The sequence below is a fragment of the Gymnogyps californianus genome, chromosome 5, assembly GCF_018139145.2.
Source record: "Gymnogyps californianus isolate 813 chromosome 5, ASM1813914v2, whole genome shotgun sequence".
Classification (NCBI taxonomy): Eukaryota; Metazoa; Chordata; class Aves; order Accipitriformes; family Cathartidae; genus Gymnogyps; species Gymnogyps californianus.
The window spans coordinates 15986643-16005823 of NC_059475.1; the positions used below are offsets into that span (position 1 = coordinate 15986643).

Genomic DNA, 19181 nt, shown 5'->3' on the forward strand with positions numbered 1-19181 from the left:
GGCATTATTTTCAGTATTCTCTCCCTCAAAAGGATATTTTAAGTCTCAGGCGTTTATGCTGAAAATGTGCAGATGAGCTGTTGTCGTGTTTTGGACTCAAGCACTGTATTGCTGAGAGATTTTTGAATATAAAAATAGGAATTATATGTTTTATGTTGGTTTTGATGGGATTTAGTCTCTTAAGCACATAGGTTGAGGTTTTTGAGTATTGTCACTCTAAAATTACTGTTTATGCCTTGAGGGCCTCCTCAAAACAAAGTGTAAAAGCCAGATCCTCAGTCAAACTGGGTTGAAATAGCTCAGTTGAAGTCAGTGGACTCACTCATTTATGTGTAGATTTTTATGTGTCATGGTAAAAGCTTGCTACTCAGACTTCTGTTTTTTACCTTAACATTCAGAAGCATGAAATGTCAAACTGCTCACATGAAATGGAACCTGTAATCAGTCCAACTCACAGTATGGTACCATGGTGAAACACTGCAGTGCTAAGATAAATTTTGAAATTAACTGGAGGCAGACATTTTCAGAATTGCAAAAACTCATCCTGTTGGACCTGGCTTGATACCCTTTAAAGCCAATGTCTACCTTCAGCACTGTATGGCAGTCAACTCAGCAGAGAATAAAAAGTGTGTATGATCTATTTTGCTGTGCATGACCACTGAGATTGTGAACTTTTCTCCTGCTTCCTGGTGTAGTTCTGGAATTTAACCAACTTAAGTTTGCCGAAGTTACAGTAAATACGGAACTTCTTAATTTTGTATTTTTGTCTCTAGGAAATTATAAAACTCTGCCTCTTGTAACTATATAAACATATTATCAGAGCTTTGAGATCACCAAAACTTGGCACTGAGCCTTCCAATACTAAAAAACATTTTCATTGGTTAAATTCCAGAACTGTTGACTGTATCTCAGTTGAAGCATCAAAATCAGTTGTTACACAGAAGGATACAACAAGGATACTAAAAACCCTTCAAGCGTTCTGCAAAATTACTTAATATTTCTTTATAATAAACTATGGGGGGAGGAGAAGAGGTGGACTGTAAAAAGCTCGCCGAACAAGTAAGGAAACGCTCAGCAGGAATATAGTAACTCTCCCTGTCTAGACAGCGAGTGAACTACAATGAAGCCATTAGGTGCTACAGTAATGTTATCAACATTTGCTGCTTTTTAAAAATTTGTTTATCCTGTTTTCCGGTTAGGGAAGTCATGGGTGGTGGTGGAATTCTGGTGTTAGAAATGTTATCTGCTGGTTATTTCATTCTTTTTACCTCCCTTAAACTCTACTACAGACCTTTGTAGGAAGATTTGTGAAACCCACAGAGAGCAGGTGTGTTGGGGCAAAAGTGTCATGGCTGCATAAATCAGTTGATGGTAGGCTGTTGTCCAGGGGAGGGGAATACATAACCTGTTGAAAACTACTCTGATGGAGGCTGAGAGTTATTTTTTAGCATTCTGGTCCAGATTTGTGGGCTTTGCAGAAGCAAAGCAGTGTTTGTTGGCTCACAGGAGACACATTGCTTCTAATGATGCCTTTACCAAGACTATTTACGTATTTGTGCGTATGTGAATGAACAAAGCTATAGACGATAATGAGATAGTAATGAAACCGAATGTTCAGCATGGTTAAGTGTGATAGCTGTCATTGTATCTTTGCAGTTCATTGTAGGCTGGAGAGTAAGCATAGGCATCAAGAAAAATGTCTGATACTTCAAAGGGGAGTTGTGCAAGGCCTCTCTGTAGGGTATTTGTGGTGAATTCTTAGATCATCGAAATCTATCCGTTTGCTTGGCTTTACAAAAGAGAAAGCTGTTATCACTTGTTTTAGCCAGGATAATAACATGAAGAAAAAACTGCATTTAGTGTTACCTTGTCAGTGTGATGCTCTTTGTGTCTGAATGTGCCCTGTTCAGTTCTGAGCAGCTGCAAACCTGTGGGAATTTCACTCACACAGTTGATTATCTTCAAGTGACACAATACTTGAAATAAGTATGGATTACAAGGAACACTTCACATACCCTGGGGGAAAATTACAGTTTTTCAGTTTAATGGGGGAGGGGGTTTTATGATGTCTGCACATTCCCATTAAGAACTACAGAGTTGTAAATTTCCATTTGATAAATAACACCCTGAAGAAGAGTCTAAGTCATGGTACACAAATTACCAGTTCATTAATATGAGTAAATAAAACGTTCCATGATAAATGCAATGATGAAACCTCTCCTTTTGGATACCAGGGAAACAAAACAGTGTCATCACCCTGTTTGTCACGGATGTGCCTCACACCTACAATCTCTTGTCCATGGTGCAGTGTCTTGCCCAAATTACGGTGCTAAATGTCAGAAACGCAAAATCTTCAAATCTGTTTTCTTCAGAAAACTGTTAGGAACACAGGAAAACCTGTATAAAATTTGTATTACTACAGAGAGGTACTGGAATTCTAAACAAACGTACCTTGAAAAAGAAGAAAGATTATCAGCTGAACGGCACCATTTTAAGAGACTGTTTATTTCCTAATACCAATACATTTCAAAACTTAGCATTTAGAAGCAAGGATAATTGTAGATTGTATGGTGCCTGTAAGAAATCTTTTTACTATGTAACTAGCATGTTAGTTGCTCCAGCTTCTTATGTTGTATCGAACAGGATCCTGTATAGGAACAGATACAGAACACAAAACAAGTTGCAGCTACAGCAGTTAGAGTGAAAGACACTGCTGTAGCTGATCAAGATTTACGTTTCATGGTTTTCATTTGGCAGATTGATTTGTCATTGAAGGTGTTCTTCTGTTATTGGACCTTTAGGTCTTATACTGATATCTGTTTGCCTATCCAATAGCATTACAATATTTTTTAAAAATGAATCAGTCTTTGTAAGAAATACAACTTTCTTGGGCTCAGTGAAAGGATAGCTTTTTAAATAAAATCATTCAATATTTCTGGTATATTTCCTGAGATTTATTTGTAGAATCTGTTTGAGATCTGTCTTTATCTAACTCTCATATTTTACTTTTTCTGGATATTATTAAAAGCCACAAATATTTACTTTAAAATTTAGACTAGTTGCTTTATTTAGTCTTGCCAGGCAAGAATTCCTCTATTCTTTCTCTGTTAATGGAATATTTTTCACAATTTTTTGAATTTTCATTTTATCTGTTACTCTAGGAGTTATGATTATAGTGTTAGTCTTGAACTGTAAATAGCTATGCATATGGTTAATTGTGTTATCATGAAAATCTCCTTTTGAAGGTTGTGAGGATATTTCTGCCAATAAAGTTAAGTATATTTGTGGTTGCTTGCATGAATGTGCCAGTCATACAGAAATACGTACTCAGTTACTTCAATGCAACCAGGATAGCTCTTTTGATATTGATTAAATTATTCACAGAGCAAGAGGTGTAACTACAGCTATAGGAAAACTATGCAGCAAATGAAAGCTTTTTAAATCAGGTAAAGAAAAGAACAAGAAGAAATCATCATTTAAAAATTCTTAGAATAAATAAGCCACTGATTTTTGACAGTAAGAGCACCTACCACTAGAGCAAAGGGGCATGATGGCTCCTACGTCTCTTGGAAGATCTCTTGGCTTTACTTAAATATAAGTTAATTGGCTGAGTTACAAGAAATCTGGTGAAATTTAGAGGAGGTCTGGAAAATCTTAGTTTCCCTGACCTTAAAATTTGTGTGTTAACGAATAAGTCTTCACAAGGCTACTGGTTGAAGGGCTAGTGCCCAAAGTGCTAGCACTTACCAAAGATAAAATATTGAGGTACCTGTGAAAGGAAATTACCAAATTACTCATATATAATTATTAATAAAATTGTGCCTTTTCAATTTCAGAAGATTTTAAATATTGTCTTTCAATAATAATAATAATAATTTAAAAGTTTAGGAAAATATTTTTTTATCTGGATGCCAGGTGTACTTCTGCTGAATGTATATTTTTTTGTTCTTTTTTTGATAGTCTTGTTAAACATGGGGATGTGTGCTTGGATGCAGATGAATGTCCATGTTCATGGAAAGGAAAGGAATACTTTCCAGGTGACAAAGTAATTTCTTCCTGTCATACATGGTAAGCAGAGATCTATTTAGATGATTATTTCATTTTAGTTGTTTATTTATGGATTTGATTATTCCTTCATGTTTCTAATCATAAATTTCATACCAGATTCTGGTAAATCATTTTTGTTTTGGTTTTTGGTTTTTTTTTTTAAAAAGCTTGATTTAGAAAATTTTTTTTTTTTTTATTATCAAGGTAATCTAAATTAATATTCCTTGGCCGGTGTTCCTAAAGTGCAGGTAAAATCCTTCAAATATTACACCTGAGTGACATTTGTTAAAGCTTTTTACTTATTCGTTTTCACATTTAGCATTGAATCTGAGCAGTCTAGGGATCCAAAACATAACCCTGTGACCATAAGTATACACCCACTACAATGATAAATTAAGGAGAGCACAGAGCAACATCATGTACTGAGCATAGTAACAGATAAATTGGTTGCTAATGTTGCGTGTGTGGATAACTGATGAATCAATCGACTTTTAAAGCAAGTGTTCCAATAGACAAGGGTTGATAGAATCACTCAAATACATGCAGAAACCTATTCCTTTTAGTATCCAGTGTTGTAAATGCAGCACATACCCTATAGCTACGTTACTCTGCGAAGTTTCCTTGAGCACTCTCAGTAGAACATGGTACACTAATATTTCAATAAACTTCACAAGAGCTAAGATGTGAAAATGTACCACATCTGCATGATCCTGAAACAAACTGGTTTCATGATGGTCCCCACCTGTTTTCTTCTCTGACTACTGTTGAATGTTGCGAGCTGGCACTAAGCAGTACTATTTGTCTTACCAGAGCCTCAGAAAAATCAGCTGTACTGTCAAGCATCAAGATACTATGGTAGTGGTGTAGCCTCCAGCTTCTCAGCAGAGCAGTTCCTTCCTTTTGTCCCCTTCTTTTAGTTTACCAGGAACATTTAACTGGTGTCACCTGGTAAACTACTGCTCCTGGCCTGCACAGCTCAGTATAGCCTAGTATGGTGAAGGCTTGTCCAGTCAGCACTAATCACTGCCTTGTCTGGATGTCGTTGCCCCCTCCAGCCTTGTGCTGACTGCCTACCTCTGCCTCTCGTCAGGTCCTCAGTATCTGCTCTAGAAGATATTTGTAGCCCTTTGGTCGACTGGTGAAGCGACTTACAAGCCATCTCCACTGGGCAGGCAGGTAAAGCGACCCGGGTTATTCACCCCCTTATTTCCAAAGGCCTCTCCAATTGGACCTGGTGTGGGATTGCTTGCATCAGAAAGAACTACTATATCCCATTTAATCTGTATGAGACTTCACCAAAGGCAGCAGCAGTGCAGGCAGAAAGATACTGGATATTTAGCCTTCTCTCTTTTTTTTTTCTGAGGCCAGGCCCATTAATTCATGTACAAATCCTTAAGGTTGTCATGGCTTTTCTAGTCTTCCACATCCAGAAGCAAAGACAGATGAAGTGGTAATGGCTTTTTGCCAATCAGTTGTCCGCTGAAAGATGGGAAGTCTGCAACAAGCTCTGCTTGATACAAAGTGTATAAAGTCTTTGAGACTGCTGTGTGTGTATGCAGGGGTGTATTTGATATGTCAAGGGAAATGTGCATTTTTGCTTATGCAAAGCATGAGAATACTGTCCAAAGAAACCCACTTAGGCACTCATAGCAGTTATAACAACTTTAGTCTTACTTGGCGCACAGAAATAGCGTGCATTGATTTTAAATATCATCTTACTCTATCTGATGTAGTATTAGCAACATAATTATTAATCTGATTTGCCTATTGAACAGTAAAATGGCAAATAAAATTATTTCTTAAATTGACAAAACTACCAGTAGAGTGCCAGGAACTTTCAACCCAAGCTCTGGGGTCTGGCTGAACTGCAGTTGTAGGTCTCCCAAGTTTGGTTTTAAGTGCAATGGTCTGAAACTGTTATCATGTGCTGGTGAGATTAAACACAAAAGGTTATTACACTAACTGAATCAAAGCACCATTTTGGTGCTGAGTTGTGCAAGGTAAGATGAGTCGTGCAGTTAGCTATGCTGGTTTGCTGTCATACGTTGAGACTGTTGAGCAAATGCTGGTTAGTTTCTGTGGTCTGCTGAACTGGGCCTTCTGTGTTCTTAAACAAACACTTCTTGGAAATACTTTTTTTAAAAAGCTAGTCAAAGTTTGGAAGACGCTAGTTGTCTGCTTTTCCAACTAGGACTCTGTAGATTCTGATAACTAAATATTAGTTTACTTAGTATGAAACAAGACTGGTGCAGAGGACTTTGAAGACATTGTGTACTACTTAAGCCCTTCCTTCTGCCTGTAAATGTGTTAAGACTCCTGAAAAAGAAAGTATGCAAAGGAGCTCCCTACTCTTTACTTGCTAAGAAATGTTTCTGCACAAGCCCTTAACAGATCAGGATGTGGAGGAGGATTTGAATAGGCCAAGAGTAAAACTAAAACCTAATGTCTCACAGACAGCATGAGAAGCAGCACTTATTCTTTCAGTCCAAATATAATTTCTTCTATTTGCCTCTCTCTCCATCAGCTTGATTAGGTTCCTGCCTTATGTACCGCTTTGAGGTGACTAGAGTTAACTGGGCAAGTCCTACTGCCATCTACTTGTGCTTTGGTACAGCAAACACTTTTCACATGTCGTACTTTTAACTTATTTTAGCCATGTGCTTAGTGTATTTATATATGTAGTTACACAAAACACAAGCAGTGGGCCAAATCAATGATGGGATAAGTGGAGTCTTGGAAAATCTGGAAAATTACTCCAGGTTGGTGCAAGTTACGTGGTAAGGGAACAGAAGGAAACATGATGCTACTAGTAATTGGAGCTGCCTAGATTTTCTAGATAATTGCTGCTCTTTTGAAAACAGTGGTGTTCTGACCCTGCTGTATATGATAGCAATATGAACAGAAAAGGAAAAGTTATACTGACAAAAAACTTCATACTGCTTGGTGCTTCAGTATATGAGATGCCAGACAGGTAGTGATTGTTGTGGTTTAACCTCAGCCAGCAACTAAGCACCACGCAGCCGCTCCCTCACTCCCCCCCCTCCTCCCAGTGGGATGGGGAGGAGAATCGGGAAAGAAGGTAAAACTCATGGGCTGAGATAAGAACAGTTTAGTAACTAAAGTAAAATATAATACTAACAATAATAATAATGAAATATAATAATAATAGTTGTGATGAAAAGGAATATAACAAAAAAGAAGGGGGGGGGGGAGAAGAAAAAACCCCCAAAACCCAGTGATGCACAGCGCAATTGCTCACCACCCACTGACCGATGCCTGAGTAGCGATCCGCCCCTCCCAGCCAACTCCCCTCCCATTTATATACTGAGCATGATGTTCTACGGTATGGAATATCCCTTTGGCTAGTTTGGGTCAGCTGCCCTGGCTATGCTCCCTCCCAGCTTCTTGCACACCTGCTTGCTGGCAGAGCATGGGAAACTGAAAAGTCCTTAACTTAGGATAAGCGCTACTTAGCAACAACTAAAACATCAGCGTGTTATCAACAGTATTCTCACACTAAATCCAAAACACAGCATTGTACCAGCTACTAAGAAGAAAATTAACTCTATCCCAGCTGAAACCAGGACAGTGATTTAGCAAATATTTCCATGTCAGATTAATACTTTAGTTGTAAAATGTGAAGCATTCATTTAATCAGGAAATTCAAAATTCAATATTTTTTTAAAATAACCTTAAGTATGTACTGAAATTGTATCACGTGCTGTATTTAGTTTAACCTATATTTATAAAATATACCTGTAGTAAAGCTATACCAGGGCACTAGCTCTGCTGTCTTTATTGAGGGAAGTTTTTTAAGTGTCCAGGTAATTTAGAAACATAAAAAATAACATTTTAAAAATGACTTGTGGATATAGGAAATGAAATTCTATCCATTATTTATAAATCTTATGTAATTTCTGAAAACGTTTAGATTGCAACAGGGTGATGCAGAAAGCGACATAGTATCCAGTGCTACAAAGCCTCACTGCTAGGCAGTTACAAAGCAAAGGTAATTTGGAAAGGTCTGAACAGTCACTTAGTGTATGTGTGATGAAAGCATTTTGATGCTTAAGGTGGCCATAGAGAGAACTTGAACTATTCGAGAAGCCCCTAAACTGTTAGGCTAGGGTTTGGGGATGATATTACCTAGGCATCTGGGGGGAAAAAAAAAAAAAGCCCAATGACCCAAACCACAGTTCTTTTAAGGAACTTAAGCACCAAAATAGTGCTACTGAAATTTTTCCTTTGCACTTCTCTGCTTGAATGATAATTTCACAGAGTGAATAAAGACTGTAGTAATAGGACACATTGCTTGTTGACTCTAAGATTCAGCTCGTATAGAAACAAATGTTCTGTGAGAAGCTGAAAACGAAAGCTTTATCCTTGTGGCACATTATTGATGTGAGTTACTAGATAATAAAATGTATTACTTCCGGTGGCATTTTTATTTTCTTGTTTCAACAAAAGAAACGCCCTTTCGGTGTCTATATACTCTGGAACCTATAAATTCTAACAGGAAGAAACACAGGCTGTATGAGTTTAATATGTACTTTTTTTTTTTCCCCTCCCCAGAGAATCAATTTATATACACTGCTTCTAGTTAACATTTCAAAATGCTTCAGTCCATAATTGTCATACTTGCGTGGCTTTTGGTTTTTTGCTTCTCAGTGCAATAGCTGTAATCATTTGTCCGTGGTTACAGTTGATATTACCATTATTGGTCATACATTTTTCAGCATTTGCCAGCATGGATCATTTCAATGCACCTTCCATCCTTGCCCATCAATGTGTACTGCGTATGGGGATCGGCATTACAGAACATTTGATGGACTAACATTTGACTTTGTTGGAACTTGTAAGGTTTACCTAGTTAAGGTGAGACTTTTTTGTAAAGCCGCTGTAAAACTGGATTTAAAAGCTACCTGTTAAAATCTACCCTTCTACTTATTTCCAATCTGTACATTTTATTGAGTCCTACATACTGTTTTTTAAGCTTTGATGTTGCTTAGACTTTGAATCATACATAACGTATAATTATACACTGAGTTTTCTGCTAATTGAACTATGTAACAATACACATATTTATATTAGTATATTTTAAAGTGTCCATTTCTTTTTTTTTTTTCTTCAGGGTACTTCTTCAACCAGTTTTTCTGTTATTATAGAGAATATTAACTGCTTTAATACTGGAATCATTTGCAGAAAAAACATTTTCATTAACGTTGGAAAATCTTTTTTAGTATTTGATGATGAAACTGGAAATCCAGTAAGTTTCAGTCTTTCACACTGGTCAAAAGGTGGCATATGTACTTCTCTGGGTGTTCTTTCGTTAGCAAAAACTTACTGTACCACTTAAGTAGCAGAGGCATAAATATCTTCACCATGAATGCTGATCACATCTGGATTGTTCAATGGAAACCTTAAACAAAATCTTGTCTATGTTTCACAAAAATGTTAGATGAGATGATCATAATTCTTTTGTTTAGACTTAATTCCTGTTTAGTGTCTTAAGAAAAATCCAGATATTTTGAAGTCAGTGGGAGTTTTGCTATTAATTCCACTAGAACTAAGAGTTTAGTCCGGTCTGGAATGTGTAGGAGGAATATTCCTATACAGTTGTAAAAAATAAATTGCAGTCCCTGGTATAACCTCCACAGCCTGAATTTCATTTTTGTTTTGGCCAAACTGCAAACTCTATTGCTGTAAATACTTAGTATTTTTAGTGATTTTAGTATAAATAGTCTTATTCACAGTTTATAGACTGACCATACAAAGGAAGTTGTGTCTCTTTGTGTGAGGTATTGTATGATTAAACCAGACATCTTAGTCCATGCTACAAATAATTTGGAATCTGATTGTTATTGGATGGAGAGAAGAACGCTTTATGTAAATAAGATGGCAATCTCTGGACATACTTAGACAATTCCTTATTTCAAGAAGATGCTCTGTGCATCTCTATACCTATCCATATTAAAAAAAAGCACGTGGCTAAGACCTTCTGAATGCAATGATGTATAACTAAGTGAAAATCGTGACCAGGAACCTTAAGACTAATTTTTTTACCTCCCAGATGAACCATTAACATTTTAATCTTCATTCCAGTTGCTGTTTCCCATCCTGTAAATTTGATATAAAATCAACTTTTAAAATAGGAAAATCATAAAAATACAACACAGTTCACAATCAAAATCCAGACTGCTTTTGTTTAAGCATTTATCCCTGTGTGGCTTTTTGTCAGTTTTTGGACTTCTGTCTGAGAACCGTGTCATTCGTTTTATTTAGGTGTTTCATTTCCTGTCAAGTGAACATTTTGTGAAGACATTACTACATTATAAGCTCCCTTGTTTTATTTTGAACAGAGCTTATCTAGTTACGTAGATGAACTACAAAAAATACAGTTATGGAAAGCTGGATTTTTCACTGTTGTTCATTATCCTGATGAGCATATCACCATTCTTTGGGATCAGAGAACAACAGTTCATGTACAGATGGGACATCAGTGGCAGGTAAGTGGAAGTCAACACTCTTATTGCCATTTCTTTGAGGTATTTATGTAAGTTTTATTAAGACATGTTACCATTATTCAGAGAATAGACAATGTGTCAGAAATCATGTAGGAACTCAGTGGCAGAGTCAAGGAGTGAAGCATTCAACTACTTTGTCAATTAAAATATTAATTCTCATTTACTTTTTTTTTCCTAGTCACTATTTACTGTCTAAATTCTGTAACAACAGAAACAAATATCTTTGAGGCAACATTCTCCTTCAGTACTCATTCCTTATATGACTGGAGCAGGTGTTATTTTGCTGAAGCATAAAAAAGATAGCAAACACACATAGCTAGCAAACAGGTCACTTCTCTGAACAAAAGATGATCTCCTTTCTCAAAGGCTTGGAGATACTTAGTTGAAAGGGAATAATATTGATGTTGTCAAAGTAAAATACTTTCCGTAGCTGCTTTATCACAAAGAGCTGAACTGTTTTGGCTGAAATTTAGCTGAAAAGGATCAAATCCTGACAAATTTATAATTAAGCAACTGAAGACAGGAACTTAAACAAGTTTTGAAAACGGTCGTGTCTGGTAGTGTTTTGTATTATGTGGAAATATGTTTTTTGTCTCTCTCTCTCTCCGCCCCCCCCCAGGGTAAATTGACTGGATTATGTGGAAATTTTGATTTGAAGACAGTAAATGAATTGAGGACTCCAGATAATTTTGAATTAACAAACTCACAAGAGTTTGGAAACAGCTGGACAGTTGTAGAGGTACATAGTAAAAAGAATGTGTTTGCTAGTAGATTTTTTTGCTGTTACGTCATATAATTTATCTAGAATGAAATCAGAAATTCGTTCCTGGAAGTATCAATCAGGCGGCAATGCAAATGGCAATATCAATGGTTTTTACAGATATCATAATCCGTTAAGGAGAAGAAAATAATCACCTTTTTTCTACACAGCGCTATAGTGTAGAGAAAAATGCTTTACAATATTCTGAATCTACAAGTGTTTTTGAAGACATTGTTTGAACAGTAACGTAGTCATTTTTTTTTTACATAATGGAAGAATTGTGGGTTCACTTTAGACTGTGTTGTTGGTTTAGCTGATCTTTCATAGCTGGGAAATACTTAACTGTGAAACCATAGCAATGGAAAGAAAAAATATTCTTTCTATACGCTGTAAAGTTAAAAACTGAACTTTTTTATTGTCATGTGGTGTTCATAGAAATGTTCCTTCCTAGTAGTTAGAGTAAAAAGATCTGATTTCTGACACTTCTGATGTATGTCGTCCGAGTGAACTTTGTTATTTATGTAAGCTACACTATTCAGGTGTAAGGACTGCAGATTGGGACTGCATAGCAGCTCTGTTTAGACCTATATGTACGTATGTGGTTTTCTGCTGCTTTCAAACAAGTGAAATATTCCTTCAGATTGTGTACCTTTCCTTTTCTGCAGATTATCTTCCTCTCTTAATTCCATATCTTAGTCTGGCTTTAGTTTCATAAATGATGCTTTTGTTTTGTGTTTTGCATCTCTTTTTTAAAAAAACAAAACAAAGCTATGCTTTGCAAGTTCAAACACAAAGTGGTTATGAAACAAGTTTCTCACCTTGATTTTGCTTTCTCGTTAAGTGTGTTGACAGCTCTGACATTCGAAATCCATGCAGTTTGAATCCCCTTAGAGAGCATTTGCCAAGAAGGAATGTGGAATACTGTTAAGTGAAGCATTTGAAGCTTGCCATCCAGTGGTGAGTTGTGGTCACATATAGAAAGATGTGAAAGTGAACATATCACTAGAGAGAAACTTTACTCTTCAACTCGCATCACGTTAAATCTTCATCTTGTCCTCTAAATCTTCATCTTGTCCTCCATAACATAATTTTGACTACTATAGCAAAAGAGAACACGAAGAAAGTCTAACCCATACCTATTCTGATTCTAAAATGTGAATGTTTAACTGGACCTGTTATAAGGACTGTCTGCACTTAGCTGACCTAGACAGTAAGCCACTTCGGCACCAATTTAGCATTCCACAATATGGGTAGTCCTATTAGTCCCCTTTGTAATTAATGCAGACAAAATTATACCCAATTTGTGTAATCTTTTTTTTTTAATCTCAAGCACTATTTGCATAAGCATAACCACTTGCTTTATTTTGCTCAAATGTATTACATAGCACGCACATTTTTCAGGCATATTTAAATAAATTGACTGTTTCTTCTAGGCAGTATCAGATGTGAAGAACTCATTCCTAGAAAAAAATGCGTATATCTCCTCACTCAGGCAACCACCTAAGGAAATAAATGAGCCATAGAACATATTCTGACAGTCAACAGGCTCAGGTTCAGATGGAGAATGAGGGGGGGCTGATTTCCAGAGCTAGGTCTTAGATGGAAAATGACATATCCCAAGATGTTCAGGTATTGATACTGTGTGCATGGCTTAAAGAGCATGTCAGAATGGTTCCTAGGGAGAAAGGAGATTTCATATGAAAGACAACCAGGAATCTTGCAAGGGTGCTTTGTGTATTATTTTGGAAGAAAGGGGAAGCTGATGTTAAAGTTGTAGCAATGTAACGTCCACTGTATAACATAGGTAACAACTAAGTTCCTCATAAATTTGTAACAATTCAATAAGCAAATTAGCATTGACAGTTTTCTTTGAAATTTTGTCACTTAAGACTTCAAAATAATTTACGGGAAAAAAAATCACAAATTTGCCTGTGAAAATGTCTGATAATACAAAGAGAATGAACCAGTCTCGCATGAAGAGTTTTCCATCTACTTTATTATTTCTTACATTTTATGTATATATAACTTTCTTAACCCCTCTGAGATTTATTGATCTGTGATCAGTTTAGAGAGTGTTTCTCTTAAGCTTATCTGTAGTTTATTATTGTTTAAATATTACAAAACCATACAAAACACAAGCTCACATTAACATCTTAGTGTGCACGTTCTTAATGGGTCATTGATTTAATTGTGTTACAAGATTTTATGATGTGTTCTAAGAAACTATTTTTCTTGTGTTTCAGGAAACATTTAAAATTTTTAATACTTCAAAGTCTTACATATTAAATTTTGAAAGAGTCATAGCTTTGTATTGAGGTGATTGTTGCCAGTGTCTATATGAATATTTTTGATAAGTGATATTTATATTTCCAGATTGATGTCACCTGGTTTTACTCAAACTGCTTGACAGATACATGTGGTTGTAACCAAGGAGGTGACTGTGAGTGTTTCTGTACAAGCGTATCAGCATATGCCCATCAGTGCTGCCAGCATGGAGTTGCTGTAGACTGGAGGTCCCCTAGAGTGTGTCGTAAGTTTACTTAACTTGCATTGCCAGTGGCTGCCGCTGTCTGCATTCATGAGACCCAGACCTGAAAAATCAATCACATTAAGTTGCCTGGGGCCGTGAATTGAATCACTAAGCCACACTGGTAGGAAGATGAGTGGGTGCCTCTCACTGCCCTCCATGTTCATTTTGGCCTAGCTGGATTATGTGCTTCTTTCCATATTTGTGGGTGGTACTCTTCTATTTTTAATTCCTTGTCCTATGATGTGAAAGGAAGAGTCGTGGGAAGTCTATATTAGGATACGGCATGCATCCCTCAAACCAAAGTTACAAAGTTAACAGCTCAAGTAATTTCCATCTTCAGGAGGACTTCAGTTCTTAACAGGGTCTAGGAAATATAGCTGCCTTACTGCTGCCCCCAGAGCAAGCATGAAATAGGTCTTCTGAAGAAAAACAAGTAGGTTTTTAAGCAGGACTTTGTCATTATGTTAGTATCCCTATTCAACAGTGCTTAGAAGTAAAAAAATCTGAGGCCTTTTTTAATGGCACCTAGTGTAAATGCCTAACAGGAGACAGCCATTTCCTCAAAGATGTGATTTAAAAAGTGCAAGATAGAAAGAATGGAAGGAAACAAGCATTTTTCTAACTTTGCAGTTGCAGAGAGAGTATGCAGCTTGCTCAGTCACACAGGAAATTTGCCATAGAGCGAGATGGTTACTCCTAATTTTTGATAGAAATGATACATGTGCTTTAATGTGAGCATGGAAAGACAGCAAAACTTAGTCTTAACCACTAGAGGTCACAAAAAGACAGCTGTAGGTATGTAAGCTTAGTATTTCCTGCTAGAAACAGTATTTTATTTAAATCAATGTAGTTTAAATTAGTATTTTATTTAAAGCAGTAAAGTAAATATTTGGCAATAATTTTTTAAATAAATGTTTGCATATAATCTAACTTGGCCAAGCATTTGGCTTACTCCTTAATTGTAAAATGTAATAGAAAACCTGTTTATCTGCAGAATGCTTGCAACTGCACTTCTTTTCTTTTTATTTTTTAGCTTATGATTGTGAATATTTCAACAAAGGTAAGTCCTAAAGGAGCTGATAAAATGTCAATAGAATCTTTGGTTTATTTCTATAAGTCTTAGTACTTTGTGTAAAAATAACTGTGTTAATGAAAACTCTTGCAAATGATACATTATTTAAATAGCCAAGATTCTGTTTTACTGGTTTATTTTGCTTTTTCAAGGCTTTTAATTTCATAATCTTTTTTATTCCTGGGCCTTTCCCAAGAATACGTGTTTAACTCATTTTCTTTGCATTTATGGATCTGATTAAACAATTAAATCATTAAGTAATTAATAGACTATTCAACCCAATATACTACTGGCACTACTTGCTTAAGGCATACTGCAGTTCAAAACTGATACCCAGTGGGTCTGCTAAACCAATAACAACCTCCTTCGCAGCCTCCAGAGGGAGCTAGCTATTAAGATATTTCAACTTTTTGTGCCCAAATGGGGAATAACTCTCCATTTTGGTACATCTGACCTAGCTTTAAGTTCCTGAGCAACAAGCATTGCTGCTGCATTAGAATGGCTCTCAGAGAGAGCTGCAAAACTCGTACAAGGTGCTGGAGTAAACCTTGAATCTACACTGGGTGCTATGCTGCTGTGTTAACGCTGGAATCCATATTCAGACTATTTTAAAGTTATATTGCGAGTGTCTGCATAGCTAGACATGGCATACAAACAAGCCCTGCAAGCCAGCCTGATGTGAGGAATGGTCAGGACTCCTGCTATTTATTCTATAACTCTTTTTATCAAGCTCATGTAGAAGCCTGTCTGTCCAGATGGTTCATGATATTTTGGTCTTCTGTTAGACTCCATTTTGCAGCAGCTCACCCCCAGAAAGATCTCTGAGAAGGACTGATTTTAAATTAGAGACTTGTGTAACGTGCCAGGCCCAAATGATACAGCCAAGAAATTTACATTTTCTCATATACTGACTGCTGAAAAGATTTTGAGTGGGGTCAAATTGCCAATGCTGTGGATTTTTATCTAAATCACTATTTAAGCCTTTCAATTAATTTAAATAAAGGCCAGTTGAATATAAGAGGTGATTGCAGTTTTACATTTCCTTTTTGGTTTGTTTTGTTTTATAAATGAAATACAGTCTGATACTAGATAATCTTACTGCAGTTGTAACAGATTGAAAGTGCAGTGCCTCTAACATCTATGGTAGTAGTGAAGTTAGATGATAACATATACTGTTAAAGTGTGTTATTAGTTTTACTTGTTACTGAATTCTCACTGACAGAAATTAGTTGAAATAGTGGAGAGTTGTGCATGTGACCAGCTTGTAATAAACATGGCTATCATATACTTCTCACTTCATATCTTCCTACTGTTTCCTAATCCAGCTCATCAGTATTCAACATAGGATGTTTCAGAGCTGCCAATGGGGGAAAAAATAATCTCTAAGCTGAAGATTTTCTTCTCCACCTCAAATATAGTAGCATTCCCCAGAATTATTTAGTTTTGGAGACAAGAAGTTTAAGAAACTGTCTTAGACAAGAGAGAGGTTTTCTCTATGTAACTTCATCATGAATCCAGAGTGAAATAGTTGCAGTCCTACTAGAAGCAGGAGCAGAAGCCTTTTGTCTTTTGGTAAGGGGAAATTCTCAGCTGGTAGCTGTGGTTTCTCAAGTTTTGGACCGACCTGAGATATGAGACTTAAACATACAATAACATTTCCAGAACACTAGAGGTTTCAAGTAATTTTTAAAATGTTTTTCAACTCCCTGCACTGAAGGTAACCAGGTATCACTGTACATGTTTAGCTAGGCATGGGCTTGTGTCCTTACTGGCCACCTATTTATGCCATTAGAATGTAAAACTCTGGTTGCAGTGCAGCCTCCTTAGGATTTCAAAACTTAATAAACTTTAAATTTAGGGAGAACCAGAATATGAGGGCAGGCTGCAAATTGCAGTCCAAACTTTTAACTTGTTGGAACAGATTTTAAAAGTCAATGGTGTTAGCTGCAACTATCAGCTGAGAAGTTCTGGGACACTTTTACCTTAGATGTATGCTTGCCATGTCCTGGCTTGTGCGTAAAATGGTAGTGAGGTGAATTGCTTGTGTGTGGTCTAAAACGCCTGGTTTTAACAGAGAAGTTTACAGGAATAGTTTCAAATAACATTTAAAAATAAACTTCAAAATACTTTTCTGCAGTGAAATTGGAATTAAGTGAGGAGGTGTGACATTGTAAGATTTGTGAAATGATAACTTCACATGCTTTTGGCTTTTTTTACTTATAGGTAAAATATGACCATTCCTTTGCTTATGATGCTGATTTCTTCCTGTCTCACTTCCCAGTGGTTACATTTGTATCTACACTGTTCAAGGAGTTCTTTGATACTTGTTGACAACAAACTTTTATTCCCTGAAAAATGCCTCACACTTTGGACACTAATAAAATAGGATTTAAAGAATAGTAAGAAGTGTATAATCCGTTCAACCATACAAATAAACAATTTAGAGGGATCCCGGGGTGGTCCGTAGAACACTATTTACTTCTAAATCAAAGAACCGAGGATTCAGCTAACTTTAATAAAGTGACTATGAAACCGAAGTGAATGAGAGGGAGGAAAAGGAGAAGCTAATCTTGAAAATTGAAACTAGGTATTTTGGACAGTTTTCAGGACAGGTATTTTCTTAAAGAGTTTGGCTTTGTTTTAGTTGTCATTATGGTTTAGTGCATGGCACATAGAGCTATTTTCAGTGGAGAGATGTGTTTTTCTTTATGTGTTGTATCATAATATTCAGAGCTCAAGCATTTGTGACCCTTGACATGAAAGGTAATTCTGATTTATTTTTTTTTTTTCTCTCTCTCAACAGCTCTGGGAAAGGGCCCATACAAACTGGTCAGCTATTTGGATGGAGAATTTGTAATGGCAGTGAAACTGGTGGATGGTGGTGTTTTCCCAGTGAGAGAAGATGATGTTGTTCCTGGACATGCAGTGAGCTTTATGCTGACTTCAGGACTTTATAAACCCAAAGCACATGGTAAAGTCACTGTAACTTAGAGGCTTAAATAAGGCAGAGCAAATTCTGCCCTTGAATACAAGCCTACATTTAAGAATAGACCTGGGTCAAAAAATATTTTCTTTATCTGTCAGCTGATTGTGCACCTTAATGTTGTCTGCCAAAGTTTTCATTTGGTCAGTTTTAATTAGATGATTGTAGTTTTATAAACAGATACTTTTAGTTGAAAAACAACAGGTGGGCGCCCCGCCCCCACGACCTTCAGAAGCGCCAAACCAGTGTTGTAGCCCAGTGCTCCAGATACATGTTGCTCCCTCCACCTTTCCTCTGGCAGAACTGGGACATGGGAAAGAATGGGAGAGAAATGATACAAGAAAAGTACTCCCTAATTCACTTGCTTTGCCATCGCTTGTTGTCTGCCCGCTTGTACAGAGATGCCCATTGGCACTAGCCTGAGCTGCATAAGGGTGTATACTGCAAACTTGTGTCCTTCAGGTCCCAACTTAAGTTTCCACTGAAGGAATGTGTTGCTTATTCAGCAGACAAAAGAAGTCTTGCACACCTTCAGACAGGTGGAGGAAGTTTAGAACAATATATTCAGCACTTTGTGACATTGATTAAATGCTAGAGTTGTCTGCATACACAATTTTAATGCCCACAGACCATTTAATGCCGACTTCAGTCTCAATACAGTTTTACTGCCCAGAGTCCCCTGATTAGCTCTTTGGACAGCCTGAAGGTGGCTGTCTTTGTGTAATCAAAGAAGAGATATGGGTCAGTTGAAAAAATGACAAGCATTTGATTAGTAATACTGCTGTCTGTAGAACTGACACAAGAACTCATGTAATAGAATATCCAGGGCCAGATTTCTTTTATTAGTCATAGTTTTGAGATACTTGTACATTGCGTTCAATTTAGGTTTGGAAAGGGAAGGTCAGTCCTACTGTTATATTCCCATATAAAAATCTCACTCAGAATTTAACCTGGCAAATGGAATTTGTGCCTTACAGTCCAATTTGAGTGAATGGCATTTCATCATTTGGCCACAGAGGAGTTTATACAATCAATAAGGTATTTTTCATATCCATGTTTTCATCTAATGTGTCTGCATTCTTGGTTCTTTGGTACCTCAGAAAAATGGATGTATTTCATCAGTTTCAGACAAATCGTAGACAATGGAAAGTTTTGGGCATTGAGGTACTGATTGGCTATATGGCACGTATTATAAATCACACTGACTGTCTGATACTTATCAAATAGGTGCTTGCTGCAGACAATTAATAAAAAGTTATTCACAA

General features: G+C 36.7%; 1 protein-coding gene across 1 annotated transcript in view; it reads left to right on the forward strand.

The window, feature by feature from the left end:
* OTOG (otogelin) overlaps positions 1-19181 on the forward strand; it is a 104873-nt gene that overhangs the window by 43384 nt on the left and 42308 nt on the right. The window contains 10 exon segments of the mRNA XM_050898197.1: positions 3961-4068; positions 8784-8922; positions 9179-9313; positions 10407-10553; positions 11191-11310; positions 12173-12224; positions 12227-12288; positions 13705-13861; positions 14895-14921; positions 17737-17904. Of these exon segments, the coding sequence (XP_050754154.1) occupies positions 3961-4068; positions 8784-8922; positions 9179-9313; positions 10407-10553; positions 11191-11310; positions 12173-12224; positions 12227-12288; positions 13705-13861; positions 14895-14921; positions 17737-17904 (1115 nt within the window).